This window comes from Aegilops tauschii, chromosome 7 (genome assembly GCF_002575655.3).
Source record: "Aegilops tauschii subsp. strangulata cultivar AL8/78 chromosome 7, Aet v6.0, whole genome shotgun sequence".
NCBI classification, from domain to species: domain Eukaryota; kingdom Viridiplantae; phylum Streptophyta; class Magnoliopsida; order Poales; family Poaceae; genus Aegilops; species Aegilops tauschii.
Genome location: NC_053041.3, coordinates 2,883,666 through 2,908,281, shown reverse-complemented (window position 1 = coordinate 2,908,281; position 24,616 = coordinate 2,883,666). Strand labels below are relative to the sequence as shown.

Genomic DNA, 24,616 nt, shown 5'->3' with positions numbered 1-24,616 from the left:
TGATTACAAAAAATGTTTGTGAAACTGAAAAATATTCACAAAATTTGTAAAAAATGTTCATGATTTCAAAAAAGGATCGTGAAAATGAAAAATGTTCATGAATTTGTCAAAAATGTTCGTGATTTCAAAAAGTTGCCTAGAATTTAAAAATGTTCATGATTCAAAAAATATTCATGATTTTAAAATTTGTTCGTGAATTCGATTTTTTTTTCAAGAATTGATGAAAAAATGTTCACGATTTCAAAAAATTGTCTTAAATTTAAAGAATTTTCATCATTCAAAAAAATGTTCATGAGTTTGAAAAAATGTTCACGAATTTGAAAACATGTTCATCATTTAAGAGAATGTTCATAAAGTTCTAAAAAATGTTCCGATTTTGAAAAAATGTTCGTGAGTTATAAAAAAATGTTCATGGTTCAAAAAAAATGTACATGATTTAAGAGAATGTTCACAAATTTTTCAAAACAAAACCATGATTTCGAAAAAAAATCATTCCATACATACATATATAAGACGGGTGTGACCATTTTGACATGGACCAATTGGTTTGCAGATAGCACAGATGCATCACAGTAAAGCCAAAATTAGTGATCAGAGGATCTTAGGCTTCCTACCCACTGATTAGACAAAGTTAAGGTGCGTTATCCTTCCGGTGATAGGAGAGTATGCATAGATGGACAGTGAGAGCTTAGGCGGTGACGTTAGTACACCACAACTTCAGTCATCAGTAGACGATTATCCAAGTACACAGGCCTGGTGATATCTGGTCATATGTGTATCCTGCATTATGGAGTAGCTAGAACGAAAAACCAAATACAACAGGTGGCTGTGAATCAGGTTTCATTCCTACAGCTGGACGATGGTATTAGGGTCAGTTTGGTTTGTGTCCTGAACGCTTTGTGCCTGGCCTGAGTCCTCCCTGAAAGCTGTCTGGATGTTGTTTGGTTAGCAGCTTGGAGATGCCTGTACGAGCCTGGCCTGGGAGGTGTTTCTTGTGTTTAGCCTGGTTAAAAAAAAGTCTACATGCACTTAGCCAGGGTCAAAAATGCATGCATGTATTTAGCCCGGCCCAGGCATCTGGATATGGACGCCTGGCCTCTACCACTCCTGCCTGGGATTGCTAATAAAGTAGCTAGCACATGTATGGGGTCCACTTGATAATCTACCATGCCAGGCACGAACCAAACATTGCCGTCACATGCGCGCCTGGTCAGGCAGGAAACCGTCACCTCTCCAGGCTCAGTCCAGGCACCTGATTTTCTCAGGCATGAAGTTGTGGATGCAAACCAAACTGACCCTTAGTCAATCGGTGCCTGGTAATGGAGGTGCATTGGTGTAAACTCCTGCAGCCATCGGTGCCTGGTAATGGAGGTGCATTGGTGTTCTGCTCCGTTGCTTTCGGGCCACGACGATTCCATAATTGTGATCTCACCGAGTACCCGCAGAAACCTTGTCTTCAGCACCGCCACTGAGATTGTCCGTGTCCCTCCAGATGAACGACGTAGTTCGTTGAAGGATGATAGATTGAGATGCCTGTCGACAAAGCTAGGACAATGCTAACGCCCACACGTGTGGTGTGAGCCAAACCCGCCTACATGTCTTATAACACACAGACTGCGCCGCGTCACCGCATGCATGCATGTGGAAATCTTTTTAGATTTTCAGTTTTAAAAATGTATTATCTCTTAAATGCAAAATCCGATTGAAGATCTGTTTTCATCATTAAATCTCGCGCCGAGATCTTCGAAACTAGATCTCATATCAATATATTTCGACGAATTTTATTTTGGGTTAAAAGTTGTCATGTCTATTGTACATGAATTGGCATGATGTTTACACTGCAGTTGCCATGATATGTTTCAGCTATTTTCTTCTACATTTAAAAGTAAATTTTGATATATTATAGAATGGGGAATTAAGAAACTAGACTTGCCATGAACCATAAACTAAAATTGCCATGATACATGCACTTAAAATTGCCATGGTTCATACAAAAAAATAATTTTCATGGTCAAAGTACTGGAATTGCCATCATCAAAAAACTAAAATTGCCATGCTCTACAAACTAAAATTGTCACATGGCAACTTTAGTTTAAGCACTATGGTAACTACAGTGTTAAACCTCATGGCAACTTTTTGGCCAAAAAAATTCGTCCAAACATATCAACATGGGTCTAGTTTTGAAGATCTCGTCGAGACGGATTTAATGGTGAAAACAGATTTTAAATTTGATTTTTTAACTTGGAGATAAAACATTTTTAAGCCAAAAACCAAAAAGACCCATGATGCTGTCATCTGTTCATACGTGGCAAAATGAGTGGTGATGAAGGCGTGTGGGCGATATGCAAGATGCCACACATGTGGGTGTTAGTTTTTTTCTCAATGCTATGGAGACATTGCTAGGTTGGGCCTGGTGATCCGTCATAGCTCAAAAGCTGTTGCGATAGTCTGCCGGAGGCCTTTAAAAGAATTCTGCTTTTTTTTCAACCAGGCCCAACCCCTTTCCATTAATTGCTTAACGTACATACATCGCATGGCACCGTCCGTGCGGTACTCGCAACCAATAGCAAGTCTCGAAACAACCTTATTACAACCAAAATGAGGCTACCACCACAGCAACAAGGAGACCGGAAAGGGGAAGAAGCAACTCGGGAAAAAGAAGGCCTGCTGGAGCATAGAAAGACCAAAGTAGAAAATGTTAATGGTTTGCGAGCAGAGTTGTATAATTATTAAAGAGTAAAAGGTTCTCTGATGGAGATTGCTCCTGAAAGATTTGCGTTATAACCTTTGGGTCGATTTCATCCTTCCACGAGTCTAGTTGGTGTTAGTTGTAGTACAAATTAGAAGGAGAGAGTCGACTATGCCGCGCCCCCACCAACGGTCGTCTTGCAGCTCAGCTCCGGCCACCTCCAGCGGTCAAATCCACGGCCGCCGCATCCCAGACCCTCACCCCCACCTCCAGCCCCACCCGCCGGTCCCTCGCTCCGAGGGCCGTCGGCCAGATAACGCCCCAGGACGGCGCAGTTTCGTTGAGGCCGTTTTGTTCAGTCCTGCAGCGGACGCTCAGCTGCCGAGCCGCTCGCGGCCAGCATCTGTTGATTTGGAGCCGGACGGTGATGGATGGATTCAGGTCCGCAACCGCCGTCGACAGCCACGTTATGTGACGGACACGGCCGACAGCCATCCGGCTGACTTCAAGCTTGGGATTCCCCGGTGGCTTTGGGGCCGTTGCTTTAAATGCCTGGACGAGGGGCATCAAAAGGCTAATTGCTCCGGCGAGATTCGATGCCATAAGTGCTCGATCACGGGGCATCTTGCTCGTGAGTGCTCCTTTTCTTCCAACTCGTCGCTTCCGCCTCACCCACACACCGCCGCTCAGCCCAGATCCAATCGAGGTCCGCCTTCGGCTGGCGTCGCCCGTCGCCCTCCTCTGCCCATTCCGAGCCGCCGACCCAGATACAATCCTCCTGCTCCGGCCTCCCGCCCTCGACATCACCCTCCTCGGCCGGCTTCATCCCACCGGCCTCCCCGCCGCTCGGTATGGCGCACTATCCCCTGCTGGTCCAGCACCACTTCCCGGGCGAGCTCCTCACCCATGGTGACCCAGATCTGCGGCCGGAGAGGGGTGGAGGCATCATTGCGCGCACGCCAGGGATGGAGGAGCTCGAGGCGGATTTCCACAGCCGGGCGCTGCTCGCTTTGGTTGGTGGTAGGAGGCCGGCTGTCTCCCCGGAGGCCTTGGTCCAATCTCTGGCAAGGATTTGCAGCATCGAGAGGAGGCATGTCCGGATCGAGGTCACACACCCGGCGGATATCTTCATCTCTTTCGCCTCTAACGCAGACTGCGACAAGGTCTTCTCCTTCTCCGGCAAGCTTCACTGCACCGGTGCTCCCATCTCTTTCCAGAGGTGGCATCGATGTGCTCAGGCATCCAACAGCAAGCTGGATTTCTTCTGCAGACTAGGGATTGAGGGGATGCCGGCTAGCGCTTGGGAGTGTGGGGCCATCGGTCAATTGATCAACAATCTGAATGGCCCATTGGTGGAGATCTTGCCGCCGGACGACCGTTGGCGGCTGGAGGTCACAGCCTGGATGAGGAATCCCTCGAGCATCCCCAAGGTTTATGACTTGGAGATTCCGGAGCTGGTTGGCCAGCAAGACTCATTCGATGAGGAGTTCCATCTGTCTCCTCTGAATCCCGCACCACTATTGGAGAGGCCGACATTGATTCATCCCCTCACAATTCATGTGTTGGATGTGGTGGACCGTACTGTCCCTTACCTCCAGTTCAGGCCCAACTTCGAGCCAGAGGATGATGAAGATCTCACAAGGAGGCATGACTATTCCAGATGTTGTTTCTGGGGTAGAATTGATGGCTCGGGCCGTGGAGGGCCATATTCAGGTGCTCACCCTTTTGGTGGACCTGGCGGACACGGCATGGCGGGCGATTGGGGTGGTGGTCGCCGCATCAATGGTTTGATCCCTCCGGTAGGGGGCCGGGCGCTATCCTGGGTTCAACAGGCCTCTGGTTCTCAGCACTCATCGGGGGAGATTGCGATCGTCAAGGCCGGTGGCAGAACAGGCTCGGGGGATTCGCACCACTCCTCCACGGCGACAGTGGTCGGCTCCAGAGCTGGCGCCTCCACGCCTTCTGTTCAGGACTCGACCGCGCTCACGGCGGTGGGCTCCGGGGCTCTGGTCTCTACACCAACTCTTGACAGAGCGGCCCTCCGGGTCACGGCACCGCCGCGTAGGTTGTCGTTCAGTCCCCTGTCTGCTGGTGTTGTCTCGACGGATATGGGAGTAGCAGGACGTGAGGCTAAGGATGATCAGGTTCAAGATTCCATGGCGATTTATGCAGGCTATGCTGGCCACTACTAGGGAAAAGCTTATAGACAGGCGCTTACTAGTAGCGCGGGTTTATACCCCTCACTGCTGCTACTTACTAGTAGCGCCGCGGTTTTTTACCCTCGCTGCTACTAAGTTGATAGTAGTAGCGCGGGTTTTTAACCCTCGCTACTACTAAGCAGTTTCTACCATGCCCCCCGGGGACATGCCATAGTAGTAGCGTGGGGTATGAACCCGCGCTACTACTAAGTTGATAGTAGTAGCGTGGGTTTATACTCCTCGCTACTACTAAGTACAAGGTAGGTGAAATCTCCATATCCTCGGTCGAATCCCTTCTCTCTCCCTCACTCTCCCCCCTCTCTCCATAGGCTCTCCCATTCCGCTTCTCCCTCCCACGCACGATTCCCTTCCTCATCCACCACCACCGCCGGCCTCGCACCTCATGACTCCCCAAATCCGGCGACCTCCACACCCACCACAACCCCCTCCCCCTCCTTCCTCCTCCTTCACTGATGTTGGAAGGAGAGGCAGATCCAGCAGAGCGCCATCCATGGCGGCGGCCAGATCCGCCATGGACACAACCACAGGTGAGTTTTTCTTCCTACTCCTCTCTCTCTCTCTCTCTCTCTCTCTCTCTCTCTCTCTCTTCATCTTCCAGATTGAGCAGAGCGCCATCCATGGCGTCATCTAGGGTTTCGGCTCCAACTCCAGCGACCACCGGTGAGTTGCTGCACATACTCCTCTCCATCTCTCTCTTCCTCTTCTAATCCTTGTCTTTTTTTTGTAGCAGCAGCAAAGGAGAGGTGTATCACCATGGACGACTTCATCCCCTCTAGGATCAACATCGACCATGGACGAAGAGGACGATGATGCCTAGCTAGCAGCAGCAGCCATGGCTGGAATTTATTTTTTTAATTCCTAATTAGTTAGCAGTAGCGAGGGTACAGACCCACTCTACTACTAGTTAGTAGTAGCGCGGGTGGTATCCACGCTACTACTAATGGACGTAGTAGTAGCGCGGGTGGCACCCGCGCTACTACTACCAGTTAGGTGTAGCGTCGTATCAGTAGCGCGGGCACCCGCGCTACTAATGTACCTAAAACCTGCGCTGCTGCTAGGCTTTTCCCTAGTAGTGGGCAATTGCTCCGGGCCGGAATTGGAGCAACTGATGGAGAAGCAGGTGGCTGTTTTGGTAGGACAAAGTGAGTCAGAGGTGATGACTGAGTTGGATATCATGGTGGAGAATCGGGAGGCTGTGTTGGGAGGACAAGACGATTCAGAGGATGGGGGGAGGGGTCTCTCTATTAGAATCCCACATCCGCGGGAGGCGAGTGAGAGCCCCACGCGCACTCCGATCGCTGTGCCTTTGGCGGAACACCAGTTGCTGCCGCGGGTGATCGCCGGCCCAATGCTGGTGGGGGAGACGTTGAGGCAGGGACTCATGAGTAACCTTACACCATCCATCCTGGGTCCCAGACCTGCGGCTTCGGCACCGGCGCGCAGAAAGAAGATGATGCCGCCAAATTTTACCCCGTGGAGAAGTGCTAGGCTGTGCAAGGCTGGTGGTGGGGCTAATCTGGGGCCAGTGCAACGCGCTCAAATAGTGTTACTCAGGCAGATGGGCGTGATTTAGGCAGAAGAACATGTATCGGATGAAGCCCTGGAGGAGTATATCAAGCTTTTCGACAAGCCGTTGGCGCCTCACCATATCAAGGCAGTGATAGCTCTCTTCGCCCCTGATGAAGTTGCTTTTGATGAACCGATGCTGCCAGATTTCAGCTCCTTCTCCCTTCCTGACGTTGTGGAGCCCTGTGGCGCGTAGGTGTGTGTGTGTGGGGTATTTGTGGTCTTCGTTTGTGTCATGGAGATGCCGATTAATGTGTTAGTCTGGAATGTAAGGGGGCTGAATAACCCTGCTAGGAGGTGTTCGATCAGGCTTTTTACTCAATCCTACAACATTTCTTTAGTGTGTTTTCAAGAATCAAAGTTTGCTATTGTGGATGCAGCGGTTGTGTGTGAATGCCTGGGTCTTGCTTTTGATGCTTTTGATTATCTTCAGGCGGATGGCACAAGAGGAGGAATTCTGTTAGCCTGGAAATATGATAGGTTGCGGATTTCGAACATTCAGAAGGGTGAGTTTATGATCTCGGCTCACGCTCTTTCTCTGGAGGATGGCAAAGAATGGATGGTGTCCCCGGTGTACGGGCCACAAGGTGATGAGGATAAATTGAGGTTTCTGGAGCAGATGGTGCAGTTCGGTGATCAAGTGCACTTGCCTTGGATTGTTACTGGGGATTTCAATCTGATCTGCTCGGAATTGGAGCGTAGTTCAGGGAGAGGTAACAGGAGACTCATGTCTAAATTTAGACACGCTATTAATAGGCTTGGTCTACATGATATGCCGATGATTGGAAGGAGGTATACCTGGTGCAATCAACAAGAACATGCGGTGATGGCGAGGTTAGATCGTGTGTTATTCAATAATGCTTGGGAGGAGGTTTACCCAATCAGCGATCTCCATCCACTCAGCTCTAATATCTCAGATCACACACCTTTGCTTCTCTCTTGTACGGCTGTTGGACCGCGTGCTAACCGCTTTCGGTTTGAGAATTTTTGGTGTAAGCTGTCGGGGTTCTTGGATGTTGTTAAGGAAGCGTGGGATCAGGGGGTTTCTAGCTATGACCCAATGAAGATTATGCACATCAAACTACTGCGCACAGCTAAAGCTCTAAGAAGCTGGGGTCAGAAGAGTGTGAGCCGGCTGAATCTTCAATTCCAAATCGCTAGCGAGGTCATCTTGAGACTGGACGCGGCACAAGAAGGGCGACCGCTGTCTGAGGAGGAACGTAAGCTGAAGGCTTTTCTCAAAGGTAAATGTCTGGCATTTGCTTCTTTAGAAAGGGTTCGGTTGAGGCAGAGGGCGAGGGTGCGAGATCTAAAGGAGGGGGACGCAAATTTTAAGTACTTCCATATGAAGGCCAATGGGAGGCGAAGAAAGCACCTGATACCGTACTTAAGGGCAGGTACGCAGACGGTCACGACTAATGATGAGAAGTTAGACATGGCAAGCCAATTCTTCAAAAATCTCATGGGCACACCGGACCACCCACCACACACAATAAGGCTTGATGAGCTGAATTTGGGGCAGATCTCTCCTGAAATGGCAAGCAGTCTGGAAGCTCCTTTCACGGATGAGGAGGTGAAGCAGGTTACAATGGAAATGCCCCCGGATAGGGAACCGGGGCCGGATGGGTTTTCTGTAGCGACCAGACCTCAAATGGTCTGTGCTGCTGTGCACCAGTGTCATCCCTGGATCAGTAATGCTGACACGCACAGTACAAATGGAGGATTTATAACAGAGTAGCAATCACACACTTATTACATCGAATATCTCCAAAGAGAAATAGTATGGTAAATATGGCTTAAGGCCATCTAAAAACGATAACAGCGGAAGACTTGGAAGATAAGTGAGTCCATCAACTCCAGCGGCATCACTGAGTATAAGACCACGACCTAAGGCACCTTACTCGTCGTCTGAAAAGTCTGCAACATGAAACGTTGCAGCCCGAAAACGGGTCAGCACATAGAATATGCTGGCAAAGTAACACATAGAGGATAATGAACAATAATAATACTATACTACATGCATATATGGTTGGTGGAAAGCTCTATGGTTACAGTTTTGCGAAAAGCCAATTTTACCCTACTTCAAAGGAATAAATTTTATTTAACTATCATGGTGGTTGTGAAACATTGAGATGGTTGACAGCATCTCAATCCCAATTAAGAAATCATCATTAACCCAACAAAATTAATTAAAAGTAGCATGGTGATGAGATTCACATGATAATCCAAGTACTAGATACTCAAGATGTCCATAACCGGGGACACGGCTAATCATGATTAGTTTGTACACTCTGCAGAGGTTTGCGCACTTTTCCCCACAAGACTCGATCTCCTCCGTTGGATTACTCGCACTACATGGTGTTTGAGTAACGGATGACCGAGACACAGTCTTTCAGAAGTGTTTGCACCTTACGTATGGGTAGACAGTTACACCTACTTTCCCCTACATCTGCTAGTCTACCACTGTAAGAGTTCACACAACTTAGTCAACTATGCTAGAGCCCATAATAGCTTGCGGCTGCACACGGAAGTTTCTAGCATGAATAAACCCATGATCCCTTTGAACCTGGGTGGCGGTCCAAAAGAAAAACAGGCAATCCTGGAATACCCAGGTACCTCAATCCACCCAGATGTGAGTTTTAGTTGCCACCTTAGGTAAACCATTAATTAACAATCTCACATCTGTCATGGAAATCTCTCAAACCCAATCCACGTCTACGGGCATAGCATGGCAATATAATAGCAAACGTAGAAGTAACTCCCAAGGGTTTGATAATAAAACAGGTGATAGGTACTACCTCAACTACTTCCCAATACCCACAATTTAAGTAGATCCTAATCATGCAATGTTTGAGGATTGATCTAATGCAATAAAAACTGGGTATGGAAAGGTATGATCAAAGTGTTACTTGCCTTGCTGATGATCCGCAAAACCTAGCGATTCGAAGTAACAAGCGGCACACTCCGGGTACTCTATCGCAAACAAACAAGCAAACAATAAGTACTCATCTAATGCACAGGTAAAACTCGAATGAAAGATCCAACCAGAAAGTTCAACTTAAGAACTCCGGTTTGCAAAAAGAATCAACTCGAAAGAAGCAACGAAAGTCAAACTGCGAAAGAAAGAAGCTTCGTTTACTAATCTGGATCTAGGTCAAATTTTACAGTAGCAACAACTTGTTTGAGTAGGTTAAACGGAAAGAGAATTTCGAGACGAAACTCTAGGCGCTTGAATCGCCTGATTCCGATAAACGAGCGAGAAGTTAAACGGAAACGAAGATTCGATCAGAAATCGAATCTGAGAAAATAGCGGAAAAATCCGACGAAAAAGAAAAACGAACGAACGGTTAAAGAACGGACGTTCGTTAACAGAGAAAAACTGACGAACGCGTTCGTTAAAACGAACGGTTCGGTGAACGCTCGCAAAATAATAAAACCGGAAAAAAACCGATCTAGGTTTTTTTTAACACGAATGGTTTTTTTTAAAGAAAACCGGCAACGAACGGGGCAGTACCTCGTCGGGGGCGGGGCTCCGGCGGGGCTCGGCTGCTCCGGCGAGGGCGGCGGGGTGCGGGGCTCGGGGGGGTGCGAGGGGGCGGCGAGGGGCGGCGAACGGCGGCGGCTCGGGCTCGGCTCCGGCGACGGCGAGCGAGGCGGGTGCGGGCGGCGGCGGGCGAGGTGAGGTAAGGTGAGAGGAGAGGGGGGGGTATATATAGGAGGAGGGGGGGCAGCAGCTTGGGGGAGGGGTAAGGTGCGGCGGCGGGGTTCCCGTGTCCAAGCCGGACACGGCGGCGGCGGCGCTCCCGTGCTGGGGAAGGAGAAGGGCGCGGGGTGGGCCGGCGCTCGGCTGGGCTGCGGCCCGATCGGGCGTCGCGCGTTTTTTTTTTAAATACGTTTCGCGGAAAAAAAATTCATAGAAAAATAAATAAAAATCCAAAAAAGATAAAACAAATTTTCCCCGTCTAGCTAGAAAATCTAGAATAGGGTGGACATTTTTTTAACACAAAATAAATTTTTGAAAACATGCAATATGTTTTTAATGCAATTAAAATTGCAAATAAAATCCGAATAAATCCAATAAATGATTTTAACACTTTTCCTCCAGTATTTCAATAGTTTTGGAGAAGTCATATTTTCTCCTCTCATTTATTTTGTTTAATGAAATATTTTCCGGAGAGAAAGTAATTAAAACCAAAATCCTCGTCTTATTATTTGATGAAAATCAAATATGAAAATTCGAGAAAATCCCCAACTCTCTCCGAGCGTCCTTGAGTTGCTTAGGATTTATCGAGGATTTGTCAAAATGCAATAAAACATGATATGCAATGATGATCTATGTATAACATACCAAATTGAAAATTTGGGATGTTACAAACCTACCCCCCTTAAGATGAATCTCGCCCTCGAGATTCTGGTTGGCTAGAAAATAGGTGGGAGTGGTCCTTCCGTAGATCTTCCTCTCGCTCCCAGGTGGCTTCATCTTCCGTGTGGTGACTCCACTGGACTTTGCAAAACTTGATAACTTTACTGCGGGTAACTCGGCTGGCATACTCCAGAATCTTAACTGGTTTCTCCTCATAGGTCAAATCACTTTCCAGCTAAATAGCTTCCAGCGGCACAGTATCTCTCAGTGGTATCTCAGCCATCTCTGCGTGGCACTTCTTCAACTGGGAGACGTGAAATACATCATGAACTCCAGACAATCCTTCGGGCAATTCCAGCTTGTAGGCAACCTCTCCCATACGTTCCACAACTCTGTATGGTCCGATAAAACGGGGCGCTAACTTTCCCTTAACTCCAAAGCGCTTCACTCCTCGAAGTGGTGATACTCGAAGATACACTCGGTCTCCGACTTCGTGAACTGTCTCCTTTCGTTTAGAATCAGCATAACTCTTCTGCCTGGACTGGGCTACCTTGAGCCTATCGCGTATCAACCTCACTTTCTGTTCAGACTCCTTAATCAAATCTGGTCCAGACAACTGACGGTCTCCAACTTCGTCCTATAACAACGGTGTTCTACACCTCCTTCCGTACAAGGCTTCGAAAGGGGCCATCTTCAAACTGGTCTGATAACTGTTGTTATACGAAAACTCTGCATATGGCAAATTATCGTCCCAACTAGATCCATAATCTAGTGCACAAGCTCTCAACATGTCCTCCAAAATCTGGTTGACTCTCTCGGTCTGTCCATCTATCTGTGGGTGAAAAGCTGTACTAAATTCTAGCCTGGTTCCCAATGTTTCATGTAACTGCTTCCAAAACTTCGAGGTAAACTGGGTTCCTCTGTCTGATACAATGGTCCTCGGAACTCCATGCAAACATACGATCCTGGTCATGTATATCTTTGCCAACTTAGCACTGGTGTAAGTGGTCTTTACTGGAATGAAATGAGCCACTTTCGTCAAACGGTGGACTACAACCCATATTGAGTCATAGCCTGAACGAGTCCTGGGTAATCCTGTGATAAAATCCATGCCTATTTTATCCCACTTCCATTCGGGTATCGGCAATGGTTGTAGCAATCCTGCTGGCTTCTGATGCTCTGCCTTCACTCTCTGACACACATCACAAACTGCTACATACTCCGCAATATCCTTCTTCATTCCGGTCCACCAGAAAGTATTCTTCAGATCCAAATACATCTTGGTATTCCCTGGGTGAATCGAGTACGGTGAATCATGGGCTTCTTGCAAAATCAACTTCCTGATCTCCGGATCATTTGGCACATATACGCGGTCCTCAAACCATAAGGTATCGTGCACATCCTCACGAAATCCCTTGGCTTTTCCTTTGCTCATCTTCTCCTTTCAATCTCCTTGTCTGTCTTCTGAGCTTCTCTGATCCTTTCCATCAAGGTAGACTGAATCTCCAATGTCGCTAAATAGCCTCTTGGGACTATCTCCAAACATAGCTCGCGAAGGTCCTCGGCTAACTCCTGAGGTAACTCTCCTGTCATGAGGGTGTTGACATGACTCTTGCGGCTCAACGCGTCTGCTACTATGTTAGCCTTTCTTGGGTGATAATGCAATCTCATATCATAATCTTTAATGAGCTCCAACCATCTCCTCTGTCTGAGATTTAACTCCTTCTGCGTGAAAATATACTTCAAACTCTTGTGATCCGTATACACCTCACAATGGTTTCCGATGAGAAAATGTCTCCATGTCTTGAATGCATGCACCACGGCTGCTAATTCCAAATCATGCGTAGCATAATTCTTCTCATGGGGTTTAAGTTGTCGTGAAGCATATGACACAACTCTTCCTTCCTGCATAAGCACTACTCCAAGTCCTCGACGAGAAGCGTCGCAATAAACTTCATAGTCCTTGCATTGATCTGGCAGAATCAACACTGGTGATGTAACCAATCGTTTCTTCAACTCTTGGAAACTAGCTTCACATTCCACAGTCCAATTGAATTTGGTGTCCTTCTTCAATAGCTCAGTCATGGGCTTAGAAATCTTCGAGAAATTCTCGATGAATCTCCGGTAGTATCCTGCAAGTCCAAGAAAACTCTGGATTTCTCCAACTGTCGTGGGTGATTCCCAACTTGTCACTGTGTCAACCTTGGCAGGGTCTACTGCTATTCCTTCTCCAGAAATAACATGTCCAAGGAATCCAACTTCCTTCAGCCAAAATTCACATTTGCTGAACTTGGCATATAACTGATGTTCTCTGAGCTTCTCAAGTACCAATCGTAAATGCTCCTCATGCTCTTCCTCATTCTTGGAAAAGACTAAAATATCGTCAATGAACACCACGACGAACTTATCCAAAAACTCCATAAACACTTTGTTCATCAGGTTCATAAAATAGGCAGGTGCGTTAGTCAAACCAAATGACATAACGGTATACTCATACAATCCATATCTGGTGGTAAAAGCCGTCTTGGGTATATCCTGCTCTCGAATCTTTAACTGATGGTATCCTGATCGTAGATCGATCTTGGAAAATACTTTAGCTCCTTGTAGGCGGTCAAACAAATCGTTGATCATCGGCAGTGGGTACTTGTTTTTGATGGTCACTTCATTCAATCCACGGTAATCAACAACCATCCTCAGCGATCCATCTTTCTTCTCCACTAGAAGTACTGGTGATCCCCAAGGTGACGAACTTGGGCGAATATAGCCTTTATCCAGTAACTCCTTGATCTGCTTCTTAATTTCCTCCAAATCCTTTGCGGGCATCCTGTACGGTCTCTTAGATATTGGTCCTGTGCCTGGAAAAAGTTCAATCAAGAACTCGATGTCTCTATCCGGTGGCATGCCTGGCAACTCTTCTGGAAATACGCCCGGGTAATCCTTCACCACTGGTACTTCCTCCTGTACAACTCCTGATAAGGAATTTACTTGGGTCCTCTTCGGCATATGCCGGGATACATACTTGATCCTTTTCCCTTCCGGGGTGGTAAGCAAAATCGTCTTGCTGGCACAGTCGATGTTTCCTCCATACAACGATAGCCAATCCATTCCCAAAATCACATCCAAACCTTGCGACTCCAAAACTATGAGGTCTGAGGGGAAAACATGCCTACCAATGGCCAATGGTATCTGAAAACATCCTTGGGTTGCCACATACTCTGCTCCTGGCGAGGTTACTAACATAGGGGTTCTGAGAACTTTGGTGGACAGCTTAAACTTATTCACAAATCCCCTTGATATGTATGAATGCGATGCACCCAGTATCGAAAAGAACGGTTGCAGCAAATGACTTAACCAAAAACTTATCTATTACTGCATCAGGCTGAGCTTCAACCTCCTCCACGCTCACGTGGTTCACGTGTCCTTTGTTGAACGGGTTCGGCTTCTTCCCAGAGCTTCCATTGCCATTTCCATTTTGGGCTTCAGGACATTCATTGGCATAATGTCCATTCTTCTGGCACTTAAAGCAAGTGACTTGGCTCAGGTCCCTCTTGGCTGGGGTAGATGGGTTGGTGCGGTTCTGTCCGTTGCTTCCTCCATTCCCATTACCATTTTTAGAGCCATTATGGTTGTGCGAACTACCTCCTCCATGGGTATGCTGAAACTGTCCTCCCGGCTTCGGGGCAAAACGAGGCTTCTGTTGAGCTCCTGAGTTATACTTCCCTTGTCCATACTTCCTCTTACGGTTTTCAATCTGTTGTTGCTTCCCTTCAATCATGAGAGCTCTATCTACCAGCTCCTGGTAGTTGTTGAAGGTTGCTACCATCAACTGCATGCTCAGCTCATCATTCAGTCCTTCCAAAAACTTCTCCTGCTTGGCTGCATCTGTAGCAACGTCATCTGGTGCATAACGTGCTAACTTACTGAAATCCTCCACATACTGGCCTACGGTGCGTCCTCCTTGGCGTAGATTGCGAAACTCACGCTTCTTCATGGCCATAGCTCCTGCTGAAACATGAGCTGTACGGAAAGCTTGCTGAAACTGGTCCCATGTGACAGTGTCAATAGGGTGCGTGGCTGTATAATTCTCCCACCATGATGCTGCGGGTCCATCAAGCTGATGTGCGGCAAAACGCGCTCTTTCCGCATCTGTGCATCCTGCAGTGGTCAACTCCCTTCCAACTTTGCGGAGCCAATCATCTGCAACAATCGGCTCGGTGCTACTGGAAAACACCGGCGGGTTTAGCCTTAAGAAACGGGCTAAGTGATCAACAGGTGGTGGTGGCGGTGGGTTGTTGTTGTTGTTGCCTTGGTTCTGCACTAACACTTGCATCAGGGCATTCTGTTGCTGAATCAACTGGGTGATTTCTGGTGGGAAAACAAATCCGGTGTCGCGTCTCGGAGGCATCTGATTGGTTTAGAAAAGATGAGAGTTAAGAATAGAATGAGGTCTAGAGAGAAAACACTACCCATATGCTCATGAGACAAATTCAATCAATATCACTCAATCAATTCAAGCTAGGCAAAACAATCGATCTAACTAGCGTTACAAAGTGCTTAAACTATACTATTAAATGGGGGAAAACTACTACTGATATGGTGGTCTAATAAAAATTCTAATCCGTTGAAGACTCCATGATGTCTGCTCCGGCTTCATCAACAAAGTCATCTTCACTTGGTTCCGAGTCGGTGTCGTCGATGATGATGTAATTATCCGGACAAGTGCATTCGTCAGCTTCTGCTTTTGGCACTGGATTTCCCATGAATACGCCAATCTTCTTCTCCAGGTCGTCATTCTTTCCTACTAGTGCGATGATTTCCTCCATATAATCCTCGCGTGTAGCCTTGAGTTCTTCTTGGAGCTCCTTGATCTTGGTTAATGCCTTCTTCAGTTCTTCTTTGTCCGTGCACATCTGGTTTTCCTGGCGACGAATATGTTGGTTTTGCTCCTGGATGAAAGCTGCAATTGATCCATCCTTCTTGGTTCTGATCATCTCCCATTGCGCGTCTCGGCATCCACAACTTTGGTAAATTGTATCCTTAAGCTCCTGGTGGTAGACTTCTCCAATGCGTCCCATGGCGATGTGTGCGGCCCTGCTCTTCCCTAAACTCCAGGTTGGTGCTTCGAAAACCAATCTTATAGGTTCAGTAACTGGCACAAACGTCCTTCCTGGAATGTGAACTTGAATCTTCCAGCTCTCCTCTTCGGGTAATGTGGCGTTGTAGGTTCCGGTGATGCTTGGTATTCCTATGTTCAAGTACTTAGTGACTTCCTTCAAGTGTCGTCCAAACGGCGTGTCTTCATCTGGTTGCATGAACTTGCTCCTTGCATCCGCCATTCCTAAAAGAGTAGAAAGTGGAGAGGGGTCAGAAATGAGAAGAGAGAAGCTTTCTAGGGCTTAAGCTTAGTGGTCGTGTCCTACAGTCAACGCGTGCTCTGATACCAACTTTGTAGCGACCAGACCTCAAATGGTCTGTGCTGCTGTGCACCAGTGTCATCCCTGGATCAGTAATGCTGACACGCACAGTACAAATGGAGGATTTATAACAGAATAGCAATCACACACTTATTACATCGAATATCTCCAAAGAGAAATAGTATGGTAAATATGGCTTAAGGCCATCTAAAAACGATAACAGCGGAAGACTTGGAAGATAAGTGAGTCCATCAACTCCAGCGGCATCACTGAGTATAAGACCACGACCTAAGGCACCTTACTCGTCGTCTGAAAAGTCTGCAACATGAAACGTTGCAGCCCGAAAACGGGTCAGCACATAGAATATGCTGGCAAAGTAACACATAGAGGATAATGAACAATAATAATACTATACTACATGCATATATGGTTGGTGGAAAGCTCTATGGTTACAGTTTTGCGAAAAGCCAATTTTACCCTACTTCAAAGGAATAAATTTTATTTAACTATCATGGTGGTTGTGAAACATTGAGATGGTTGACAGCATCTCAATCCCAATTAAGAAATCATCATTAACCCAACAAAATTAATTAAAAGTAGCATGGTGATGAGATTCACATGATAATCCAAGTACTAGATACTCAAGATGTCCATAACCGGGGACACGGCTAATCATGATTAGTTTGTACACTCTGCAGAGGTTTGCGCACTTTTCCCCACAAGACTCGATCTCCTCCGTTGGATTACTCGCACTACATGGTGTTTGAGTAACGGATGACCGAGACACAGTCTTTCAGAAGTGTTTGCACCTTACGTATGGGTAGACAGTTACACCTACTTTCCCCTACATCTGCTAGTCTACCACTGTAAGAGTTCACACAACTTAGTCAACTATGCTAGAGCCCATAATAGCTTGCGGCTGCACACGGAAGTTTCTAGCATGAATAAACCCATGATCCCTTTGAACCTGGGTGGCGGTCCAAAAGAAAAACAGGCAATCCTGGAATACCCAGGTACCTCAATCCACCCAGATGTGAGTTTTAGTTGCCACCTTAGGTAAACCATTAATTAACAATCTCACATCTGTCATGGAAATCTCTCAAACCCAATCCACGTCTACGGGCATAGCATGGCAATATAATAGCAAACGTAGAAGTAACTCCCAAGGGTTTGATAATAAAACAGGTGATAGGTACTACCTCAACTACTTCCCAATACCCACAATTTAAGTAGATCCTAATCATGCAATGTTTGAGGATTGATCTAATGCAATAAAAACTGGGTATGGAAAGGTATGATCAAAGTGTTACTTGCCTTGCTGATGATCCGCAAAACCTAGCGATTCGAAGTAACAAGCGGCACACTCCGGGTACTCTATCGCAAACAAACAAGCAAACAATAAGTCCTCATCTAATGCACAGGTAAAACTCGAATGAAAGATCCAACCAGAAATTTCAACTTAAGAACTGGGTTTGCAAAAAGAATCAACTCGAAAGAAGCAACGAAAGTCAAACTGCGAAAGAAAGAAGCTTCGTTTACTAATCTGGTTCTAGGTCAAATTTTACAGTAGCAAAAACTTGTTTGAGTAGGTTAAACGGAAAGAGAATTTCGAGACGAAACTCTAGGCGCTTGAATCGCCTGATTCCGATAAACGAGCGAGAAGTTAAACGGAAACGAAGATTCGATCAAAAATCAAATCTGAGAAAATAGCGGAAAAATCCGACGAAAAAGAAAAACGGACGAACGGTTAAAGAACGGTCGTTCGTTAACAGAGAAAAACCGACGAACGCGTTCGTTAAAACGAACGGTTCGGTGAACGCTCGCAAAATAATACAACCGAAAAAAACCGATCTAGGTTTTTTTTTAAACGAATGGTTTTTTTAAAGAAAACCGGCAACGAACGGGGCAGTACCTCGTCGGGGGCGGGGTTCCGGCGGGGCTCGGCTGCTCTGGCGAGGGCGGCGGGGGGGTGCGAGGGGGCGGCGAGGGGAGGCGAACGGCGGCGGCTCGGGCTCGGCTCCGGCGACGGCGAGCGAGACGGGTGCGGGCGGCGGCGGGCCAGGTGAGGTGAGGTGAGAGGAGAGGGGGGTATATATAGGAGGAGGAGGGGGGCAGCAGCTTGGGGGAGGGGCAAGGTGCGGCGGCGGGGTTCCCGTGTCCAAGCCGGACACGGCGGCGGCGGGGTTCCCGTGTCCAAGCCAGACACGGCGGCGGCGGCGCTCCCGTGCTGGGGAAGGAGAGGGGCGCGGGGTGGGCCGGCGCTCGGCTGGGCTGCGGCCCGGCCAGGCGTCGCTCGTTTTTTTTAAATACGTTTCGCGGTAAAAAAATTCGTAGAAAAATATATAAAAATCCAAAAAAGATAAAACAAAATTTCCCCGTCTAGTTAGAAAATCTAGAATAGGGTGGACATTTTTTAACACAAAATAAATTTTTGAAAACATGCAATATGTTTTTAATGCAATTAAAATTGCAAATAAAATCCGAATAAATCCAATAAATGATTTTAACACTTTTCCTCCAGTATTTCAATAGTTTTGAAGAAGTCATATTTTCTCCTCTCAATTATTTTGTTTAATGAAATATTTTCCGAAGAGAAAGTAATTAAAACCAAAATCCTCGTCTTATTATTTGATGAAAATCAAATATGAAAATTCGAGAAAATCCCCAACTCTCTCCGAGGGTCCTTGAGTTGCTTAGGATTTATCGAGGATTTGTCAAAATGCAATAAAACATGATATGCAATGATGATCTATGTATAACATACCAAATTGAAAATTTGGGATGTTACATTTTCAGGGCTATTCTTCAAGGTGTGTTGGGAGATCATAGCTGTGACGCCCCCAATTTGACCGTACACTAATCATACGCGCAAACGTGTACGATCAAGATTAGGGACTCACGGGAAGATATCACAACACAACTCTAAAAATAAAATAAGTCATACAAGCATCATAATACAAGCCAAGGGCCTCGAGGGCTCGATCATAGACGAGTCAGCGGAAGCAACAATATCTGGGTACAGACCTAAGTTAAACAAGTTTGCCTTAAGAAGGCTAGCACAAACTGGGATACAGATCGAAAGAGGCGCAGGCCTCCCGCCTGGGATCCTCCTAAACTACTCCTGGTCGTCGTCAGCGGCCTGCACGTAGTAGTAGCCACCTCCAGCGTAGTAGGAGTCGTTGTCGACGGTGGCGTATGGATCCTGGGCTCCAACGTCTGGTTGCGACATCCGGGAAGAAGAGGGAAAAAGGGGGCAAAGAGGGAGCAAAGCAACCGTGAGTACTCATCCAAAGTACTCGCAAGCAAGGAGCTACACTACATATGCATGGGTATATGTGTAAAGGCCATATCGGTGGACTGAACTGCAGAATGCCAGAATAAGAGGGGGGATAGCTAATCCTGTCGAAGACTACGCTTCTGGCCGCCTCCGTCTTGCAGCATGTAGAAGAGAGTAGATTGAAGTCCTCCAAGTAGCATCGCATAGCATAATCCTACCCGACGATCCTCTCCTCCTCGACCTGTGAGAGAGCGATCACCGGGTTGTATCTGGCACTTGGAAGGGTGTGTTTTATTAAGTATCCGGTTCTAGTTGTCATAAGGTCAAGGTACAACTCCAAGTCGTCCTGTTACCGAAGATCACGGCTATTCGAATAGATAAACTTCCCTGCAGGGGTGCACCACATTACCCGGCACGCTCGATCCCCTTTGGCCGGGCACACTTTCCTGGGTCATGTCCGGCCTCGGAAGATCACACGTCGCAGCCCTACCTAGGCTCAACAGAGAGGTCAGCACGCCGGTCTAAATCCTATGCGTGCAGGGGTCGGGGCCCACCGCCCATTGCACACCTGCACGTTGCGTACGCGGCCGGAAGCAGACCTAGCCTCCCTAATACAAGAGCAGGCGTTCCAGTCCAATCCGGCGCGCGCCGCTCAGTCGCTGACGTCAAAAGAGCTTCGGCTGCTACCACGACGCCGGTTGCCCATATCTTGTCCCACGTGGCGGTTAGTGCGTATAAGGTCAACGACCCAACTCAGATCAAATACCAAGATCTCGTTAAGCGTGTTATTATGAAGTAACCGCGGACGCCGACCAAGGCCAGGCCCACCTCTCTCCTAGGTGGTCTCAACCTGCCCAGTCACTCCGCCACAAAGATCCACTCGCGGGTACTCCTACGAGCCAACCCGACTTTAGTCACCACAGGTATCATATATCTTATGTATATAAGTATATACCCATGACCACCTCCCGAGTGATCACGGCCCGATAGTATAGCATGGCAGATGGACAAGAATGTAGGGCCACAGATGGAATACTAGCATCCTATACTAAGCATGTAGGATTGCAGGTAAAGGTAAATACAGTAGTAGCAAGGACAGGCTATGCATCAGGAGAGGATTAACAGAAAGCAGTAACATGCTACACTACTCTAATGCAAGCAGTAGAGAGTAGAATAGGCGATATCTGGTGATCAAGGGGGGGGGCTTGCCTGGTTGCTCTGGCAAGTAGGAGGGGTCGTCAACTCCGTAGTCGAACTGGGCAGCAGCAGCGTTGGTATCGGAGTCTAGCGAGAGAAGAGGGGGAAGAAACAATAAATATAATGCAAACATATGCAAGATGATGCATGACATGACAATGAGCGTTGTTAGTGGGGACCAATCGCGGTAGTAGGTGATACCGGCGAAGGGGGGAAACATCCGGGAAAGTATTCCCGGTGTTTCGCGTTTTCGGAGAGATGAACCGGAGGGGGAAAGTTGCGTGTTCGATATGTTAGGGGTGCGTGGCTGATGAACGGGCTGCGTATTCGGATTCGTCTCGTCGTTCTGAGCAACTTTCATGTAGAAAGTATTTTCATCTGAGCTACGGTTTATTTTATATGATTTTCTAAAGTTTTAAATCATTTTTAGAATTTATTTAATTATTTTAATTCAACATTATCCATGACGTCAGCATGACGTCAGCAGTCAACAGGGTGTTGACTGGGTCTAACTGACGTGTGGGTCCCGCATGTCATACCCTGTTTAGGTTAATTATGATTTAGCTAATCTAATTACTATTTAATTAAACTAACTGGTTAATTAGATTAATTAAACAAGATTAATTAACTTAATTAATTCACTAATTAATTAATTATTAATTTTATTAATTCATTTTTATTTTATTTTCTTTTATTTTACAAAAGGGTTCTGGGGCGGGGCCCTTTCGTCATAGGCCCAGAGGGCCTCAGCGGTTCGGGCGCGGTTACGGGCACGGGCGCACGGGCGTGGGCGCCCGAGCCTGGTCAGGCGTGACCCAGGCGAGGCCAACGGCGCGGTCGCCGGCCAGGGGAGGTGGCGGAGGCCAGCGGGCAGCGCGGTGAGGCCGCAGCGGCAGGCGGAGCAGAGGCGGGGCAAGGCCTAACGGGGGCGCACACGCACGAGCGCTGGCCGGCGAAGGCGGCCACGGGCTGGAGCAGAGCGAGGTACGCGGGACAAGGACGACGCTGGACGCGGCGCGCGGCGGGATCGGGGCAGAGGAGAAGGAGGGGGCCTCACGAGGGGTTGCAGGGCACGGGGCAGTGCGGGTCGAGGAGGAAGTCGGAGACGACAGCGATGTGGTGACGAGGTGTAGCGGCGTGGCGGCATGCGTCGACGGCGTCGGCGACGGCAGGGGTCGAGGAGGAGCTCCGGTGGACCCGACGGGGAACCGGTCGATGTCGCCGACTTGGGGCCGCTCCAGTCGGTCTCGTGCACGTGGAGGTCGTGGACGACGTCGAGGAAGCCGTAGGGCAGCACGAGCAGCTCGGGAAGGCCGTTGGCCATGGCCACGGCGAGGTGGTGGCTGCGCTCGGCCAAACGAGGAGGAAGAGGGGCGCGGCGAGCTGCTGGGGAGAACGGAGGGAGGAGAGATGACTGGGCGACGGGGATGGGCAGTGAGGCGGTCAGAGTCGACGGCGCGGCATCGGACAGGAGGGAGCTCCTCTCCCGTGTGTGTGCTGTGTGGTGGCGGCGGGGTGGGAGGACGAGGGAACGGGGTGGGGATCGGGGGGAAGTGGGGAGGGGGTCTCTAGGGTTCGGTCGCCCCAGGGGGGCTATAAGCGCCGGCTGGGCCGACCTGGTTGGCCCAGAGGCCAGCTGGGCTGTGGCCGAGTGGGGGGGTTCTTTTTTTTGTTCTGTTTTCTTTTCTTCTTTTTTTATTCTATTTCTTTTCAGTTTTCTTTTATTTTAGTTTTATAAAATTTAAAAGCGACAACTAATTTGGTGTTATTAAATAGGTCACAGCCCCAAATATTCTGGCAATTTAAATAAAGTGTTTTGCAGGTGCTTATTATTTTAAAAGCATTTTAGATAATTGTTTTAGCGCTGTTTTAGTTTATTTAGTGCATTTAAGTATTTTATTAGAAGATGATTTCTTCACCAACATTTATTTAGTTTTGACTTTTGAAAACTTTAATTGTTTTAACTTTAATTCAGATTTTGAATTTGGATCGGTTCTGAACCAACGCGAGATTATCAACAGTAATTGAGGTGACGTGGCATGATTACCAGAGGGTTACTGTAGCTTGATTTCTCGGGCGTCACAATTCTCCTCCACTACAAGAAATCTCGTCCCGAGACTTTAAGAGGTGGGGTAAGGGGGAAGGGATTTGGTTACGAAATTCTAACGGGTCTTCTCGGTCTTGGCTGCCCTTTCGAAGAGGTTGATCCCTTTCGTTGATGTCTTCATTTATCTACTTCAGGTCATCTTGACGAAGTTGCATCCTTTCTTCGGGGTCTGTCTCGTACTTACGAATAGGTAAGGGGCAGTTCGACAATGATAGAATGCTATAAGGGTTAACCATCGGGGGTTATCCCATGAATGAACACAGGGGTATCTCTCGAGTTGGTCAAATGAAACACATCGAGAGCCAAGCAAGAAAGTACAGTAAGAAGTATCAAGCGGATAGGCAATCGTTCGATGCCCAATTAGGAGGTGAAAGGGGTTTCAGGGCACAAGAATAAGTATTGCGTCTGATACCAGAGTAGATCACTAGGAAGGTGACTCGTCAATTACATACAGAGTCAAATGCGAGGACTAACTATTAGAAACAGGGCTGTACAGGAGAGTCAGGTTTCGATCCTGTGGAACTATGGGTTATGGGCCAACCATGTGGGTTAAAAGTAGGAAGGGCGGAGACGTCTTGCGTGATCATGCAAGCAAGGCATGTCAGAGGGTAGCCTGTCGATTATGTCAGCAACAACGTCGGTACCAAGGGCGAGGGACGAAGAGAACCATGTTCCTGCTCGTTGAACGAGGCGGACCAATAGGCAAAGTTCTCGTCCATCGGTGGTTACCGGAATGTCATCAATAATAGTAACAGGGTCTTTCTGACAGAATTGGACACTGAGGTGTTTACAAAAGCAGGAGAATATTACCGCTTAGATCATATAGATCACAAGAAAGGTTAAGCCAAACAATGGAAAGGAAAATATGATTATCAGGTTTAAGCAGAACAATGGAAAGGAAAATGTGTTTAAACACATATTTCAAGGGTATATCCTTCCCAAGGACAAGCAGAGCATGATATCCATGACAGGATATAATGTAGAAAACTCTTTAGGTAAGGGGAGAGAAATTTCATGACATTACCCATACAACGGTGTTTGGATAATTGAGCAAGAAAACATTTAGCATTGGGCTTCAAATGTTCTTGTCGAAAATCGAGTACCACAGACATGCTTCGAGATAGCATTGACATGGTCATTGGGTAAAGATCAGACTTTGGATTCACTAAGGATCCATCAGGAACAACTTGTCGAATAAGTCTAACAATTTCCTCTTGGAAGAATGGATAACCTTGCTAATAAGGAAACTATAACAGCAGGTCATCCGGCCAGGTGTGCTGGGCATGCCATCACCTTACCGGGTCATAAAAGACCAGTGTTATAATTCTTGGAAAAATGTTCCAACCATCATATCTGACCGAGATTCAGATCTGATCGGTGTTAGGGTACCTCAGACTCAGGAGGCCTAAGAAGGAAAGGTGCAACACAAATTGACGAGATAACATTGTAAGATTCTCGGGAAAATGAACTATGGAAGCGAGTTCCGAAACATGAGTTCATCATTAAACCAGGGAGAGGGTGAGGAGGTGGCTGATGGACTCAGCGACAATTCATTGAGATTTCAAAAGATGGATTTCCACACTTCTGTGAACAAGGAGATAACATTTGTCAGATCAAATGATATAATGAGGTATGCTCGAGGAAAACATACACAATTAAACATTGGTTGAAAGGTGAACCCGAAATATGGGCTTAGGTAGCATGACCAATGTCAGAATGGCGATTCAATAATCAATAGTCTAAGAATGAATGGCCGACCATTAGCTTCAAAGCAATAGGGTTGC

The 24,616-nt window shown here is 47.3% G+C and overlaps 1 protein-coding gene across 1 annotated transcript; it reads left to right on the top strand.

Annotated features, from left to right (window-relative positions):
- Positions 1-6,715: 6,715 nt before the first annotated feature.
- On the top strand, positions 6,716-22,724 carry LOC141026394 (uncharacterized). Its single transcript, XM_073502881.1, has 2 exons — positions 6,716-8,056; positions 22,701-22,724. Exons 1-2 carry the CDS (start codon positions 6,716-6,718, stop codon positions 22,722-22,724), a joined length of 1,365 nt encoding a protein of 454 aa, XP_073358982.1.
- The last annotated feature ends 1,892 nt before the right edge of the window (positions 22,725-24,616 follow it).

What these genes read in the sequence shown, in the direction of transcription:
- LOC141026394 (XM_073502881.1), top strand. Translation starts at nt 6,716, where the DNA reads ATGCCGATTAATGTGTTAGTCTGGAATGTAAGGGGGCTGAATAACCCT. An exon ending in CGGATGAGGAGGTGAAGCAG is followed by an intron (nt 8,057 to 22,700) that starts GTTACAATGGAA and finishes ACTTTAATTCAG; the next exon opens with ATTTTGAATTTGGATCGGTT.